At 43.6% G+C, this 18,671-nt stretch overlaps 1 protein-coding gene across 1 annotated transcript in view; it reads right to left on the bottom strand.

The window, feature by feature from the left end:
- BPIFB4 (BPI fold containing family B, member 4) overlaps positions 1-18,671 on the bottom strand; it is a 29,219-nt gene continuing 10,548 nt past the window's right edge. The window contains exons 9-16 of the mRNA XM_006881445.1: positions 16,647-16,850; positions 14,899-14,952; positions 12,716-12,886; positions 11,225-11,292; positions 8,416-8,458; positions 6,157-6,220; positions 2,347-2,423; positions 1-24 (exon numbers count right to left, since the gene is read on the bottom strand). Of these exons, the coding sequence (XP_006881507.1) occupies positions 1-24; positions 2,347-2,423; positions 6,157-6,220; positions 8,416-8,458; positions 11,225-11,292; positions 12,716-12,886; positions 14,899-14,952; positions 16,647-16,850 (705 nt within the window). The remainder of the gene's footprint in view (positions 25-2,346; positions 2,424-6,156; positions 6,221-8,415; positions 8,459-11,224; positions 11,293-12,715; positions 12,887-14,898; positions 14,953-16,646; positions 16,851-18,671) is intronic.

Raw genomic sequence — 18,671 nt, 5'->3', positions numbered from 1 at the left:
TCAGGTGCTCAATACCAGAAGATCCTTGGAGGGGAGGACAGAGAATCCAGTTAGTGACTGAAGGGAGTACTTTTGGATAGGGCAAGTCACATATCTGGAAAGTAACAACTCTGAGCAATGGGGCCAACCGGGGTCAAATGAGACTGAGGATCACCGTGGATGTGCCTGCTGCTTGCCTGGACAGAAGTCACTTCCAACCCTGACTCTCATCTCCTCCTTTCCCAAAATAAGATAAATAACCCTGAACCATTCTCCAAATTCTTCCAAAATCCACTTCACAAAATATGTAAATGCAACAAAATAAATTATAAGAAGTACAACAATTGTTGTTAGGTGCCATCGAGTCGACTACACCCCATAGTGACCCTGTGAACAATACAAGTGAACCTTGCCCTATTCTGTACCATCATCATGGTCGCTGTCATTCTCAAGCCCAATGTTGTAGCCACGAGTCTGTACAGCTATCTCTTTAAAAGGCTGAATAAAGAAACACATGCTGAAGAAAGGATCATTTTCCCTTCCAGTAAAATTCTACTTAATAAACATAAAAAAGGAATCATAGAAGCAGAAAATCACCATTAGACAAATACTACAGCAGTAGCTGTTATAAGCTAGGGCCATTAATGAGTGTCAGAGCTAATGGGAGAAGAGTGATGGTGAGAAACAAGGTGTTTGCATAGTCCTCGGGTAAGATATTAATTAGAGCAAAGGAAGCATAGCAAGTGTACAATAGAAAACCTGGCAGGAACCATACTAACTGTGCAATCAAAGTCAACATCACCAGATATAAGACATTGACATCATGTGCCCCCGATGTAACACGCAGAGAAAGGCACAGCCTCACTTTTGTAATGTTCTTGCTAAAATGTACAACCTCAGTCTAGTCCTCAGCAAACATTGATTCTATAAAATCTGTACAGAAAAAAGACTTGTCCAGGTCATAGAACAGAGGAATTGTCACAGACACGGGGATACTAAGGTGATGTGACAACTGAATGCAAAGTGAGATGCTGGCTGAATCTTGAATAAGAAGAGACATCAGTCAGAAAAGTGGTGCTTAAAGTCTACAGAACAGTTTGTAGTTTAGAGTGGATGTTAATTTTCTGGGTTTGACAGCTGAGAGCCGGAACTTGATGGAACGGCATTGTTTTTGGAGTCTCACAAGTTTTCTACCTTTGGCAGCATCTTACCATGTTTCTGTTGCTCTCTACAAGTGGAAAGTATTTGAGTTTTCCTTTTTACACAGGTTTTGACTTTACGGAAAGTTCCAGCTTTCTACAGGTTTTACTGTGTTATGGTTACATAAGATGCCAACACTAGGGAAAACTGAGTGAAAAGAAAATATTCTGGAACTCTTGGTACTATTTTTGAAATTTTTCTATGAGTCTACAATTATTCCAAAATGCGAGTTAAAAAATTTCTAAATCTCTATTATAGAAACAGCAACTACCATTTACAAATGGCTCACTAAGCCAGCTATTAGGCTTGAAACTTGGTGGCCTAGTGGAAAGAAACTATACTGCAATCTCAAAGGCACACAGTTCAAATCCACCAGCTGCTTCACAGGACAGTCAATTGCCTCCTGTGCAATTTACTACCTCTGAAAACCTGCTGCAGGGATAGGTATGGGTCAGCTCTGACTCGATGGCACGCAACAACTATGCCTTTCAGATTCAATACTTCATTCTACATTACAGACGTTTGAGTTACCCTCTTTATTATTGTGAAGTAAATGAAGCGATCATGTAACCTATTGATACATAGGTTTTTTAAAACCCGTATAATTCTCTTAGTGAAATATAAAGAAGGATTAAAAGATAAGTTGTTCACAATGAATAAAAGTTAAGCTGGCATTTAAATACAGAAACACAATTATTCTGGAAAAAAGAAATTGTTCCACACTTCTTTAAAACATGTCCTGGGACCAACCACAAACTAATGGACTGAGAAGTTATGATACATTCACATGATGGAATACTACACAGCACGCAGGACCAATGATTTTGAAAATTACTACCTAACTTGAGAGGGACTGGAGAGTATTATGCTAAGTGTACTATCTCAGTCCCATAAGGACAACTATTACATAAGACCATTATTGTAGGAACAGATAAGTAGTAAAACGTGTATGAGGCTTAAGCAAACTCATGATGTAAAAAAGCTCCCTTTAAGGATTCTTGGCGGCTTTATTTCTTTTCTCTCAGCCCAAGAAGAGTGTCCTGATCTCCCTCCCCTTCTTTCCCCTATCTCTCCTCCTGTCTGTGGCCAGGCAATGCTGGTGGCCGCCCAGACTGAGGGGCAAAGGGCATGCAGGAGAGGGCAGGCCAGGGCTCTGGCTCCCCTTACCTCCAGGACATCGATGTCCGCGTTGCTGAAGTCAATGTTGAGGATTTTGGGGAGGGGGACTCCAGAGCCCAGCACAGCTGTGGAAAAACAAATCAAAACAAAAACAAAAACAGGCACAGTCAGCATGGCCTGAGTGTGCCAGCACAGCAGGAAAGGGCACCTAGAGTATTTACCAGAAGAGTCAACATTGCTTTTCTGCCCCTGGGCTTTTGTCGTTTCAGCCCCTTCTCGCCAGGGCACATTCTACCCTTTTGCCTCCCTGGTGAGCTCTGAATCTATTCTGAGATTCTCCTCAGAAGCCCCCTCTCAAATGGGGCACCCTATATTATTGTCACCCTTCTGAGCTCCTTCACAGGATGTTGCAAGCCAGTCCTTGGAGAGAGACGTCATGCTTGAGAGGGTGGAGGGACAGAACAGGAGGAAGACCCTCGATGAGATGGATTGATTCAGTGACTGGAGTAATGGGGGTAGGTGTGTCAGAGACAATAAGATTGGTTCAAGAAAGAGCAGGGTTTAGAGCTGCTATACATGATAGTGTTGCTATGAGTTGCTAGCAACTTGACGGCACATAACAATAACAACAAATTTTCACATCTGCTTTCCCCACCTTCCCTGAGTTTCTGTGGACAAGGATTGTGTCCCCAGCATGACTCAGCCCCAAGCCAGCACACGGGAGAGGACAGATGTCTGTAGGAGGAAGGAATGGACCTGAGGCCCTGGTGAACCGCCATCAGCTACTTGCTTTTAGGGTTGTCAGAGCCCAGGCAGACCTACTAATGAGTGTTCTGGAAAGACAGAACGGAGAGAGGAATGAGTGAGTGAGGACAGCTGGAACAAGCAAAGTTAAACAAACATCCTGACTCCAACTCTGAAATACAATTACTTGGCTGAGGAACATTTTTCTCAGAATGTCTTGTGGGTCTTTATAAAGCACTATGGAACCTTTTTGGGGAATCAGAGATCTAGTCTACTGTCCTACTTTGCAGAAGGGTAAAACATCATGTCAATAAGATTAAAGGATTTACTCCCAGCTCTTTCCTTATCTTAGTGACCAAGCTAGGATGAGAATCTCAATGCTCTGCCTCCCAGGTCAGCTCAGAACAGTTCTTGGCCTCCTCCTCTTGCACTGGGGAATGGAAATGAGGACTGCATTTTCCCATCATTGATCTATGATTGACATTCTTCTGCATATGGTTCCAAGAAAAAGATTCTGTTTCACATCAAAAGTTCCCCAAATGAACCAGGCTAATAAAGCTGAACCATTTGTGTCTTTCTCTTCTCTTCAGTCAAGCAGAAGTGCAGAGAAAATGGTGGAGGCCAAGTAGCATGAGGGTTTGTGTCTGGTTTACCAATCATAATGATGTTACTTCACTTTGTGACCAGCTGTCACAGCCCCAAATGATCCCATATCTCAATAAGTGCTCTTCTGATTTGTTTTGTTATGTGCTGATGAGTTGACTACAACTAATAGCGACACTATGAACAACTATGAACCCTGCACTACCCTGCTCCATCGTCACCATCTCTGATTTACTTGAGTCCATTGTTACAGTCACTGTGTCAACCTATCTCAAGTCTTCCTCTCTTTTTCTGACCTTTCCAAGCATGATGTCTTTTTCCAAAGACTAGTCCCTTCTAACAATATGCCCAAGTATGTGAGATGAAGCTTTCCTATTCTTGACTCCAAGAAGTACCATGGTTGCACGTTCTCCAAGATTTGTTTAGTCTTTTGACAGTCCATAGAATATTCAGCACTCTTCTTCAACAACACAACTCAAAGGAATTGCTGCTGCTTCTTCTGTCACTCTTAGACAATGTCCTACTTTCAGATCGTATCAAGTAATTGAAAAGACCTAGGTATGGATCAAGTGCACCTTCGTCTTTAAATGGACATCATTATCCTTCGACACTCTGAAGAAGTCCAGTCTTCTGACGTTGTGTTAGGTGCCATCGAGCCAAGTATGACTCACCAGTATAGCAAGTGATTGAAAAGATCATCATCTGAATATGGTACACCTTAGTCCTCAAACTAACATCAATTGCTCCTCAATAATTTGGAAAGGTCCCTCTCTGCAGACTTGCCCAGGGCAATATATCTCCTGATCTCCTGACTGCTGGTACTAAGTGTATTGATTGTGGTTCCAAGTAAGATGAAGCCATTGACAGTTTAAATCTTTTCTCCATCTATTATGACATCGAGGAAGGAGGAATAGCATCCACTTCCATAATAGCTTGCCTCCGGAAACCCTATGAACTTGGAGAGAGGATGAAAGGCACCCAAGCATCAAGGACTCTCCTTCATAGGGTTGCTATGAGTCGCCTGCGACTCGACGGCACTTAACAACAACAACAACAACATTATGACATCATCTATGTTACAGTGATGAGAATTTTTGTTTTCTTGATGTTGACAGGCAATTCATATTGAAGGCTGCAGTATTTAATGTCCATCTGTCTTCTGACTGATGCCCATTAGTCTTTTGATAGCAAACCCTAAATAGCACAGAAAGGATCAAACACACTCAATTTATTCTTTTTATGAAATTGAGGCAAAAATCCTCTAATTAATAAATAAGAAAGACGTTGGGTTAAGAGGTGGGGATGTGGGTAAGGGAAACTTGAGCTTGCTTTGCACTGAAGGTGTATTTTTTTTAGAGCAGAGTAATTCTGCAGTCCCTGTCAAATGAAGAATAAATGCACACATTTAAAAATATATCAGACTCTATACACCCATCTTCACTGCAGCACTTTTCACTTTAGCCAAAAGGTGGAAACAACTAATATATCTATGCACAGATGAACAGCTAAACAAAATGTAAAACATACAATGGTTTTATATATATATATATATATATAATCACAAAGGGAAATTAGTTTCTGATACATGCTACTGCATGACAATCATGCTGAGTGAAACAAATCAGACACAAAGACAAATACCATGTACTCTCATTTCTATGAAATAAGCAAATATATGGAAACCAATATATTTGCTCTGGTGGCCTAGTGGTAAGAAACTGTGCTGTAATCCAGAGGCACACCGGTTCGAGGCCACCAGCTGCTCCACGAGAGAAGGATGAACAATCTCCTCCTGTGTGATTTACTGTCTCTGAAAACCTACTAGAAGATGAGCTATGGGTCAGTTCCAACTTGATGGTAAACAACACCACCATGGAAACAAAACATCATTTTTTTTAAATGGTTACCAGAGGTGACTAACAATAGGGAGAAGAAAAAGGGGAGACTTTGTTTGAGAGTTATCAAGTTCACGTTCTTGGTGGTGGAACATTTTGGGAAAGAAGAGTAAGGAAGGAAATAAAGGTTACCATTTTGAAAAAGGATAACTATTGGGTTAAGTTATAAAAGTGAAGTTGTATTGGTTAATGTTTGGGTATATTAGTTTTCATCACAATATAGCAAATCTAAAATAGTTAACTGCATGGGGAAAAATTGAAGAAAAATGTTTAGAAAGAATCCATTTCCTCGAGGAGGTGAGTGGTATTTCTCTATATACATAAACAGAGACCTTCTGAAAGGTACACATTTAGAGTTTTCATATACATGAAGACCTTTACATATATAATCAGCAAAGCAATGAGCGAATCTAACAAAAATCTATTCCAAAGCAAAGGAAGCAGATAGGGAAGTTGATGGGCCCTTGAGGAAATAATTTGCATTCATGGCTTAAATCAATAAGCTTAGAGGGGAGTTCCCGGAATGACTTAATGAACAGAACAGTCATGCTATGCAGGGCCAGCAAAGCAGCGGCCACGCCATCCCCAACCACACACTCCTGGGTCCCAATCTCACCGTTCATTGCAGGCATAAATGCCAGGTCAAAAATCTTCCCGACAAGCACTTCCATGAGGCCAACCTGCAGAAGAAGAGGAATTGAATCCAGGCAGCATGTTCTTTCAGATCCAAAGGGTCCCTTAGGTTTGGCCTTGCGGCCTCCACAGACCTCTCTCTGGACATATTCCTTCACTTCCCCCATCCTCAGTTCTCTTGGCTGTAAAATAGACTAGTAACCCCAGCTGTACGTTGTAGTGTCGGACTACCAAATATCCCATGGACTCCCAAAAGAACAAATGTATCTTGGAGAAAGGGCAGCCACGGGAGGTAAGGATGGAAAAGCTCTGCCCCACAGACTTTGGGCATATTGTTAGTATTTAGAAAAAGACATCATACTTGGAAAAGTAGAGGGCCAGCGAAAAAGAGGAAGACCCTCAACAAGATGGATTGACACTGTGACTGTAACAAAGAGTTCAAGTGTATCAGAGAGGAGGAGGATGGCACAGGGTAGGACAGGGTTCAGATCCATTGCTTATAGGGTCGCTTCGCTTTGGATTGTACTTGACTCAATGGCATCTACCAACAATAACTCCAGCTTGAGTCCGTGGGTAGTGCAAACAGCAAAGAACCTGAATGCTAGTCAGTTTGACAGTCAAGTCCATCCAGAGGCCCCTTAGAGGAAAGTCCTCGTGATTCACCTTTAACAAATTAGTCATTGAAAACTCCACAGAGTGCTCTTCTACCCTGATATGCATGGTGTTACTATCAGTGAGAACAGATTTGATAGGAAACAGAAAAGCAGAGTTGTAGCTTGTAAGGCTTATGGGCAAATCACACAAAATACCTGACACTGAGCCTTTTCCTGTGTTATCACCCTTAATTTCACTAAGCCTCAGTTTCCACAGCTTAAAATGGGAGTGAATTTCTACCCCTAGGCTGGTTGGAAAAATGAGATGTAAAATGAAGTCCCTGGTGGTGTCAATGATTTCTGCACCTCAGCTACTAGCGAAAAGGTTGGTATTTCGATTGTATCCTGAGGTGATGCTGAAGAAAGGCCTGGCAATCTGCATCTGAGAAATCGGCCACAGAAAACCCACAATGTACGTAAGGTCATCAGAAGTTGGAATTGACTCACTCTTTCATTGTTGTTTATTTTGAACCAACTCATAGCTCTCCCTCCAGCGGGTTTCCAAGGCTAGAAATGGCATGGGAGGAGTTTGCCCATCTGTCTCCCATACAGCCACTCACTGGTAATTTTTAAACACTGGAGAGACTACCTAGCACTAGCAGCATAACTCCACACAAGGACTACACCACCAGAATTAGTTAGATGTGAAATGCCTTCCGGTTGGATCCTTATGGTGGTAACATTAGACAACTTCTGAATTTAGCAAGGGTGAGATGAAGATTAAACTGAGAAAAGTTTTAAACAAGCAAAACCCAAAAGTACTGAAATACAGCTATTTCAGTCCGAGTCAAAATTCTTCCCCAACCATCTGTGAAAGAAGGCTTGGGCAAGGCACTGCCTTCCCTGGGTACCTGTTTCTCCACCTGTACCATGAAACAACAGTGCCAACTCTGAGGTCTCCATGATTTGGGTTAGAAACGCTTGAAAAACAAGCAACTCTGCACGTGTGGAAATGTCATCCAAGCATCTGTTGAGATGATGATTCATGGGGCGGGGAACCCACAAAAAAAACCTTAAAAACAACCACCAAAGGCTTTCTAAAGTCCTGGATGGAGTGGGAAGTGCCACAATGGGCAAAGAGGTGAAAGAGGACCCAATGCTGGGAGGTGAGCATTGCCGATCCACGGGCTCCCACACAAGCAGAATTCGGGGGCTCCCAGGAAAGAAAGATTAGAAATGGATCGAAATGCTCCCACTCTGTAGATGAGGAAATCAAGAGCCAGAGTGAGTCACAACCGGCTGAAGCCTCAGGGCAAAGCCAGGTCTTCTGACTCTAGGAAGGAAGGGGAATCGAGGTGAAGGCTGTCGAGTGGAGAGTTTGAGCCACGGAGCCCTGTTTGAGGCTGCCAGTGCCGTGACAGCACCACTGGCTAAGCAGCAAGAACCAGGGGTTTGTATTCTGGCCTCACTTGCTCTGTGAGCCTCCACAGAATGAGATGACTTCCAAGGGCCTGAGAGCGTTGACGTTAGCACTTTTGAATTCACATTAACTCTCCCCTCTAGTCCCCAGCCAGCCTCCTGGGGGGGCGCCCTGGGACTTCCTTGGATTCTGCTCCCACATGGCTCTGGGGCCCGGGTTTAGGACTTACGTCAAAGTTGCCCACATTTGAGGTTCTGAGGTTGAGGCTGGTCCTGCAGGTAAAGAAAACAGCTTGTTGGAAGCAGCTATTACCCAAGAATCAAGGTGCATGTGTTTCAATACACTATATTCCTCTACCAACATCCCCAGGAGGTTGACTCTTGAGCTTGGGAGAAGGGATGATAAATAAAAACAATGCTGAGTTCTGCAGCCTGAGCACTGACTTTGCACCTGGCACAATGCTAAGTAACTTAGATACTGATATATACTATATGTAAGATTCCAAACTTAGCTTTGCCATCTGCTTGCTAATGGGATAAGAGGTGGCTTCATTGGGTAGGCATTGAGCTACTGGCTGAAAAATGGGATAGCAGAGCCCATTAAGGGGTGCTTCAGAAAGCAAGCCTGGCAGTCTGTGCCTGAAAGGCCACAGTCTTGAAACCTCTATTGAGCAATTCTACGCCACAGCCTTGAAAGCTCTCTTAAGCAATTCTGTTGAATAATACTTCTACAGACTGATAATAAATCCATAGAGTCATCATGGATCAGAATTTACTTCACTGCAACTAACGAGCCGTGAAACCATGGCCAGGTTGTTTAACCTGTGTCTTCCTCAGCTTCCTCACTTGCAGAGAGGGCAGCTGCCAGGACTAAATTGTGTAATTCCTGTAAAATGCCTAGAACAGAGCCTGACAAAACCCAAGTGTCCTGTTCAGGTTAGCGCGGATCACTGCCTTGTTTAATAACCCTTGCTGCAGGAGAAACTGAGGCTCTGAGGGGTTGGGGGAGGGGGAATAACTTATCTCTGCCACAGAATTGAGGAGGACTTGCACCCTGTGCTCTTGGCCACTAAACTGTACTGAAGTGGAAAGCCATGAGCTGGGGTTAGAGGCCTCGTTCTGCTTTAATGAGGGCCACAATCTTTCTACACCCAAATCTCAATGGAAACCTGCAACCCCACCTGGGAGAGCTGAGAGCAGACCCACGTGGGGTGCAGGATATTATTTGGGGTCATTTGAAAGGGTTAGCTTAGCCTCCAGCAGGAGAGAAGCAAAATCATCTCCTCTCTGCTTCGAACCTATAGACATTTTATTGCTCTTTGCTTTTTGGCACTTCGCGGACATTGCAGTTTGGTTTTTGTTTTGTAGGTTGTTTTTTTAAAAAAATGAAGGCTTGGAGACTCTGCCTGAAGCAAGCCAATCAGCAGCCTTTCTCCAACGCAGATGCTTGCTTCCTGTCTCTGTGCCACATTTTGGTGATTCCCACAATATTTCACTTTCCCACAATGCTAGTGCATACCTAATAGACTACACTAAAGTGGAAGCAAAGCTTTTGTATGTGCTGGAATCAAAAGCACTCATGTCACTCTCTTTATTGTGGAACCTGATTTATTGCTGTGGTCTGGAGCTGAGCTACGTCCTTCTGAGGTACACCTGTATTTTTTTTTTTATTTTATTATTTTTACGTGTACCGTCAAATCAGATCTGACTGGTACAGGAGGAGATTGCCCCCTCCTTCTCCAGCAGAGCATCTGGTGGATTTGAACCGCATACCTCTGGGATTGCAGTGCAGGTACACCTGTATGTCATTGCTCCCTAGCGTCATTCTCATTCTTTCTGTCAATTGTCCATTCCCACAACACCCACATTTTTTCCCTCTCCATGAATTCTGTTCTCACTATCTCCCTGGCCAGACTCTCTCATCTTTTTCCTCACTCAGCACTGTCTCCTCATCCATCCAGGCCTCAGGTAGAACATTGCCTCTTTAGCAATTTCTGGAAGGTTATTATTATTAACACCTTTCCTTATTGGGCTTGATAAATATTTGTTGTAAAATATTATGGTAACAAAAATTTACCATAAGCTGGGAACGTGCTAAACAAGTTTACACGTGGTCTCATTTAAGCTTGAAATGGGCTTAATAATGATAATACTACTTCTATAGACTGATGTCGATAATAAAATAAAGAGCACTTAAGGCTTAGTTCAATGTTGGGTACACACATAAGATTCTTATTATTACTAATTATTATTGTTTTTCTGAGTTGAGAACAATTATCTCCACTTTTTGTATAAGAAAACTGAGGCTCAGAGAGGTAAAACTAACTACATGGCCAGGGTCACACAGCCAGTGGGTGGATTTGGGTCCATTCTTCTTGGCTCTAAAATCTATGCATAGAACTATTTACCACGGCTCTAGATCAGATGTTATTGTTGTCGTATGTCATTGAGTTGGAACTGACCCATAGCTGACTCTCCAATGCATTTTCAGAGGCAGTAAATTGCACGAGAGGAGATTCCCTATCCTTCTCCAAGAAGAGCAGCTGCTGGGTTCAAACCCTGTGCTTTGAGATTACAGCACCGTTTCTTATCACTAGGCCACCAGATAGACCTGTGTTAGTTACACCTCCTCAATGTACTTGCCGTGTGGCCTTGAGTACATATACACCCATCTTCCTGAGTCTTAGTTTTCTCCTCTTTAGAAGGGGAAAATAATGATCCTAACTTCATAGGACCATTTTGAGGATGGAACAAAAGACTGTCTATCAAGTACCTATAGCTGAGGTGTGTTCATTATTACTATTATACAGTTCCATTTTGGCTAGCAATAGGTTCTTGCTACAAATTTCACAGCTTACCCACCCTACCCAGCCCAAGCTGAGCTTGGCTGTCACAGTCCATGTCCACCTTTGTAGCTTCTAGGTTTGCCCAGCCCCGCTCCGCCAGGCCAGCTGACCTCTAAGCCTCCCTGGTGGCACCTCAGCGAGCCAACCATAGTAGCACCAAAGATGTCTTTCCAAGGTAGGGAAACCCCCTTACTTGTCCAATTTGGCATCGATCATGAGCTTATCTGACTCCACGGAAAACATGGCCAAGAGTTCTGTGTCCTGGAGGCAGAGGGAAGAACAATGGATCACCACCATCACTTCACCAATGCAATAGCCAACAATCCACCACATACATGCCGGGTGCTGACCACGGGCTATGTTAACACTGAGTACGACAGACAATACGTGGCTCCAGAGGGTGTGGTCAACCTCTCTACAAACTGAGCCTTCCACCAACACTCATCGTAAAGTGACTTGTCCTGCTTTCTGGAGGCAGAAATAACAAGTCACCAACACTCAATATTAACTACTGTTAGCAAATAAATCACATCCGTGGCTAAGAGTACCTTTCTTAGAGAAATGTCACAGGATCCCAGTGATTGGGATGTGGGACATGTACCAAGTTTATCTGGAAATGCCAGTTCCAAAAGTGAGGGGGTCCCTCGGGATAGCCATGAAAGAAGTTGATGATGAAAAGTGTTGATGAGGATTTGAAGAAACTGGGAAGCTCTTGCACTATGCTCCTTGTGATGCAATTGGGACTGACTCAGAGCTGACCCTCGATGTGTTTTCAAAGACTGTAAATCACACAGCAGGAGAGGATGATGATCCTACAATATAGTAACTACAGACCTGTATGCTTTAGAGTGGTCAATGTCATGTGTATCTTATTACACATACAGGAAACAGCAAGAGAGAAATCTTGCTGCCTGTGAAACCCACTTCACATGAGCCATTGCAAGGGAAATTGGATACCATCACTGTGCATAAATTATTATCATATATTATGGTACAATCTTAACTGTCCTGCCCCCTTGGAGGGGTCATTAAGAGTCTAGATTCATACATTCTCCAAGCAGAAAATTTTGTGAAGGAAATTATCTTCCCACTCCTACCTCCTAAATAAAAAATTATCATTGGCTTTATTTAAAAAAGCAATCTCCCAACAGATTCAAGCGATACTGTGAGTGAAGGTAGCATACATCCAGAGAGTGATCTGAATGTTATGGCAAGGACCCTTGCTGGTGTGGGAATCATCCAGATGAAGTGGTGTTTGAGCTAGGGACTGAAGGATGGGTGGCATTTGTCCAAGGGAAAAAGGTAATGGAGGAGGGCTGGATGGCAGGAAGAGCTTGTGCAAAAGCTAGAGGCAACAGAGAACTTGGTACTCAAGGACAGAAAGAGAGAAGATGTGAAACAAGAGAATAAGAGGCTAGATGATGTTGGAGTGGGATTGAGCCAGACTAGGTGGGTCTGGTGGCCAGAAAAAGGTGAGGCCCGCATCCCAACAATGGAGTCTCAGGAAGGTTCTGAGCTGGCACAGACACACGTTTGACCCGTTGATGGACACTTTCCACGCAGTCAGTTGGTGCTGATCAGGGAGAGGCTAGATCAAGGGCAGCTACACTCACTCCTGAGGAGAATCTCTCCTCTGATTCCTCTCCCTTTGAGGCCAGAAAGGACTCACCCACTTGGCACTTACCACATCAATGAGGCAGATGGTGGTCTCGACATCATTGGGCTGGGAAACCGTGACCTCAGCCGTGGCAAACACCTTCACTATGGCCTGGTCCTTCTGCAGCGTCACCGTTGGTGGGTTAGGCACCTGGATCTTGATGGTGAGTGGGCGGGACTCTGGGTACTGCTGGAACACCTGAGGGGGGTGCCATGGCAAGGTGAGGAGAGGGTGACACGGGGGTCCTCAGTCAACATCTGAATGTGCAGCATAGGAGCCTGGTACTCAGGTCCTTCATGGTCAAAAGCATCATGGCTTGAGGCCACAACCTCCTGCAGGACCCCCAGCTGACTGGGGGAACACGGGCAAGGTTCTGCCCTCTCTGGACTGCTCACACAATTTCATGATGATAAAATATGATATGCAGGCAGAGCTCAATGCCCAATCATGCCTGCCACTCTGCCAGTGTGGGGCTTCTGTGGCCAGGGGCTGGGTATGAGTGATTTGCACAACCCCACAGGGAATTGTTGCTCCATATTACAGATAAGAAAAATTGAGGCTAAGAAGGAAATTGATTCTCAGAGCAAACTGTCCAAGGCTAGCAGGGAAGTGGAGAGACTCAAACTCAGGGATCAAGGATTTTCCTATTCTTCTCTGACTCTAAACATCCTTCCCAGAACAAGGGAGTCCACAATTTAGGGTATCTCCTAGTGCAATCTGAGAGGAAGGCATGGCCACCCATCTGTGTTCACTGAGCTTTCTGAGACCCAGACTGGCAGGGATCTGAGACCATTTGCTGTAAATTGTTCCTTGAATTACTTCATGTTTGGTTAAGGGTCAGGCCATAAAGTGGTTAGCTTGACAATTTAGCTAATTAACTGATACACACACACACACACACACACACACACACACACACACAATCTTTTCAATAATCAAATAAATATGTGGGTAAACCCATAAAGCTACTTGTAAAAGAAGTAGAAAGAAACTTGACAAATGAAAACCCTTCTATGTGCAATATAAGACTATGGTGCTCAGGGTCTGAAGAAGTTTGTATTCATTTTCTTGAGTGCATTTAAGATGATGATTCTTTAGGTCAAGTTCTTGGTCATTTGGTAAATGTATCAGTTCAGCCAGTTGACTGCTCAGTGAGTTCACCCCTTGACAAATGCCCAGAAGGCCTTCCCAGCTGCAGTTCAGCCTCTCTCAGTAATGTCACTTTGGCTTTGGTCCCCAGGACACATTTTCTTGTCCTGGAGACTGTTTGAATCTCTCTTGTCACAGGCCCAATTCAGTTTCAAAGTCTGAGTTTCTGTTCTGGCACAGCTCTATCGCTAACTCGTTTCATGATCTCTCTGAGGAGGCTCGGTTTCCCCATCTGTACAAGGGGTGTGCTATCCCCTAATGGTCCCGTGGATGGAGAAATGGTTAGAACCAAATGGACAGATTCTCAAAGTATTCCCTGACTGTGTGCAGAACACATGGAACATGGTTCGAGAAATAAAAGGCCCTACTAATTGAGGAGTCTTCTTGCCTCTGGAGCTACCATATCTATGACAGTAGAGAAATTGTGTTTCTCCCACTGGCACTTGACTTTCAGCTACATGAGGGTGATGGTGATCATTTGTTGAGTTTGATTATTGAGGGGAGGGAAGGAAGAAAGGGGACTTTTCACTCCCTTCTTCCAGGTTCTTACTCATTGTGTTTTCCAGAAAAGGAAACTGAGGCTCAGAAAGCCATTCACCTAATGTAATATGATTAGGATATGCTGAGTTGGATTTAAAATTTTTGGTCTTAACCAAAGATACCACTCTTCTCTTTTAAGCCATCATGGGCCTGGCTCTGTGCTGGCATCACTGTGCACACTTTCTCCTTTACTTTCATCCATAAGCTTGTGGGGAAAGTGTTAATATTCTTATATGATAGATGAGGATGCTGGGGCTCAGAGACACTCATTTCCTTGCTCAAAATCACACAGCGAGATGACTAGACCAGGATTAGATTTGTGCAGACTGACCCGCTGCCGGAGCTCAGGGTCTTTCCATCTCACCCTCCCACAGAACTTGGCCTTCAAGCTTTTGTAGCTGTACTTCCCAGGCAGGTCAGGGAACCCCACCTTAGTACTGGACACCTTCTTTTCCAATCTGGATCCTGGGAAAGCTGGAAGAAAGGTGTGACTGAAGACATGACCTGGTCGCCTTTCATACCTTAGGAATCAGTGCCCCCAGCGTAGATGTGGTGAGTGGAGGAAGCTCTTCAAACTGTAGGGCAAGAAGAAGAGTCATGTGAGTCGCGGGGGCTATAGACACAGGCAGGACTTGCTAACACAGTGTTTGAACTTCTGTTGTCAAGATAACCAGTGAACTGGGAATATACCCTAAAGAGACCATAAATGACATCCAAGTAGATATATGTATACCCATGTTTATCGCGGCTTTGTTTACAATAGCAAGGAGTTGGAAACAACCTAAATGCCCATCAACAAACGAATGGGTAGAGAAGCTGTGGTATATTCGCACAATGGAATACTATGCTGCATTGAAAAACAAGGAACTCATGCAATATTATTCAAAATGGGTGATCCTGGAGGACATTATGCTGAGTGAGGTATCTCAGTCACAAAGGGACAAATGCTATATGGTGCCACTGTTGTAGAATGAGGCTGGCATTGGGGTGGGGGTAAGACTGAGAAAAACTGGATGAAATATGTTTACGGCATTGAAGTCTATGGGGGAGAGAATAGTCTAAAAGTATTATATTTTAGGGCATTATTTTTATCGTAGGAGTACGCAATGAGGATTGCAGAGTGGATTATATTTGGGGGTATGGGGTGGGGTTTGGGGAGGTGCCGGGGGGCGGGGATTGTGTACCAATGAGGGAGTTTTTCTTTTGCTTTTCAAGGAGAGGAGCAAACGGGGGGGGTGGGGGTGAGGGGTTTGTGCAGGGAGAAGGGTGCAACAATGAATGAATGGAATTCCAAAATCTCTGTAGATGTTCATTGAGATGAAAAATAAACAACCTAAATTAAAAAAAAAAAGATAACCAGTGAAGATATCGTCTCCCTTAAAGGAATAGCAAGACCCATTTAGAGATCCTCCTGTCCAGCAGACCAGATAAACCACCAAAGACACATGATACCATACTTGCTTGGGCCACTTAAGGTCATCATAAGTATGCAGGAGGCAAGACTGGAATCCCAGTCAAACTGAATCTGTCTTCTCCAAATGCCATAACATTTTTGTTAAAACAAGGTGAGTACCAGTAAGCCTTATTTGCATAATCCAACATTCACCAAATTCATGATCTATATTTCTGAGCCATCTGTACTATTATTTACATTCTGTCTTCTTTAAATTGTGCTATTTTTAAAGCCTCAAATGCTGTGATTTTTAAAGGAAGTTCATAATGCTATTTAAAAATGAGAAGCTAATCCCACTTGACAGAAAGAGATGGGAATTCTAATAATAAATGCAATAAAAACAAAATAATGTCAGGGTAGCCATTGTTCTCACAGGGTGGTTTGTTCTGTGTAAAGCTATGGTATTGAGACCTCTTCTCTCTCAATTAAAAAAGAGTATATGAGAAGATTAACTGTACCTGAACCGAATACTTTCTTCTTGATGGAATCAAAGTCTGACATGATTTGCCAAAAATATACTGAGACGAATATATGTGAATATTCATTACATTTTTTAAAAGAATTTAAATAAAATGAGACAGACAACTTTCTCACCATATGATTTGATGTTACTTGATGTCACATCTATGAAACATGTGAAGTCTGGAATGTTATGCTTTGTTAAACCCTGACGTAATTCTTGCATACCCAGGAACGGACGATGAGTCAGGGGGTGGGCTGTCTAGAGTTCTCATTTTAAAAAGTTATGCTGATGATAGCCGTGGGGACAGGAAAGGATCAATGGATCCCAGCTTACCCTCCCCCTTAGTGGCTCACCATGCCGTCAGTGATGTCAATATCTAGTGCCCTCTGCTTCTGCAGGAGAGTCAGCACTGAGCCCAGAAAATTGGCAGACATGGCCAGTTGGGAGTTGGTGTTGTCTCCCATGGGGGGCAATTCTGGCATCTTCTGCCTGGGAGACACAGCTGGTCGACCCAGTGGGTAATCGATGAGGTCTCCTCCAGCTTCTCCGACCAAAGTCTGAGGGAACAGAGAGGAAAGGAATCGTGGAGAGGGGCACAGAGAGAAGGAAAGGGGGATGAGGAAATATGGAGTGATGCTCCCCACCTTCCTCCAAGATGCCTACCTTGGTTAAACCCACTGGCCCTGAGCGACTTCTTTTATGCACCCCAGCTCTCCTTCAGTCTGTAATGCAGTTTCTGCTTCATAATCCTGTATGACTATGCCGTGGCCCATTACAACACAGCTTAGATGGATGCATGACATGCGTTCGCTCCCACCTCAGCTCTTCCACAATGAATTAGCACACGTATGTGTCTGCACAATATGCATTGACTTGCACGTGAACTTGTTCAAACTTTTTGTTGTTATTTGAATGAAAGTTTACAGAGCAGATTGGCATTGCATTCAACAATTCATACATACTTTGAATTATGACACTAATTATAGTCTAGTCCCCACTTTGTATCATCACTCTTCCTACTATCTCTCTGTGGCTTTTCTTTCCATTCAGCCTCACATCCTCTCCCTTCCTGTTTTCTGAGCTTTATCCCTCGGCAAATGCTGCTCTTGTGATCTCCTGTGGTTGACTGTTCTAAGGACTGAACATCTCCTTGGCGGTTTTGCTAACCTTACAGATCTGTCCATTGTTGCTTACATGCTTTTTACAGACCGGGCTCCTCTCCATGGCCTCTGTGATCTGCCATCACTCCGCTCCTTAGGGGTCCAGGGGGGCTCTCCAGCTTCATATCTAGCCACTCCACCCCCTCCCACATCCTAACCTTCTAGTCAGTCACTCACATCACTACACCATGATATTTTGGGACATGCTGTTCCGTCTTCACAACTCTTTTTCCTATTAAGTCACACTTTTTTGGAAGAGCAAAACAACAATATTTGGAAGATCTCAGACCAAGCCGTTACCTTCTACAGGAAGTCCTCCTCAACCTCTTTGGCTAGATCCTACTCCCCTGCTCATGTGCTCATAGCCTTCAGCTCTCTTCTACGGCACTTAGGACATATATTTTATCTGTTTAAGTGATTCTTTGATGGTCTGTCTCCACTCGTAGATTTTAAGCTCCACCATGGGAAGATTTTGTCTGCATTCTTTGCTACTGTACCTCTATCATATAGTTTAAAACCCTGGCACACAGCAGGCACCCATATCTCTTGAATTAATATTTATGAATATACATGCATATGTATGTGGTCCCAGATAGGCCCATGTACAGGGGAGGGTGGGTATGTGTACCTCCATGTGTACTGTACCTCTGTATCTGATGAAGCAAAGTAGGGGAAGCATACATATCAGTATGTGTTCAGATATGCAATTAGGGGCCAGATTGGGTCAAAGGCTAGAGTCAGCTCATACTGGTTCATGGGAGCCAACTGGACACATCCACATTCAGTGACATCCATGAGTATCTTGAAATCAGCCGTGGTAGTGTTTATACCACACAAGGTGGCAAACACTACAAATCGGACCTTTTTAATCATGGAAAGTCAGTTGTTAAATGGTTAACAATACCCTATTGGCTGCATCATTCCTCTAGCAAACCTAGCCGCTCTAGTAGCTAGAAACCAGATTCTCTCAGTTCAGATCCTAGGTTCACAGTTATCAGTTAGGTGATCTGGGGTAAGTGGTTTAACTTGCCTGTGCCTCAGTGGCCTCATCTGTAAAATGGGTTCGATAAACATGCCTATCTCACAGGGTTGCTGTAAGGATGGATTAATTAATGTATATAAAATACTTGATGAGTGTTGTCTGTGATAGTGTTTCCTAAGACATATTTTGGCTTCTAGAAGGTCTTCATCTCATTTAAAAAAGGCTACTTTTCCAGT

Source organism: Elephantulus edwardii, unplaced genomic scaffold (assembly GCF_000299155.1).
Source record: "Elephantulus edwardii isolate Elephantulus edwardi_28Jun2011 unplaced genomic scaffold, EleEdw1.0 scaffold00015, whole genome shotgun sequence".
NCBI lineage: Eukaryota > Metazoa > Chordata > Mammalia > Macroscelidea > Macroscelididae > Elephantulus > Elephantulus edwardii.
The sequence above is the reverse complement of the archived record's forward strand: the minus strand, read 5'-3'. Positions and strand labels throughout refer to the sequence as shown.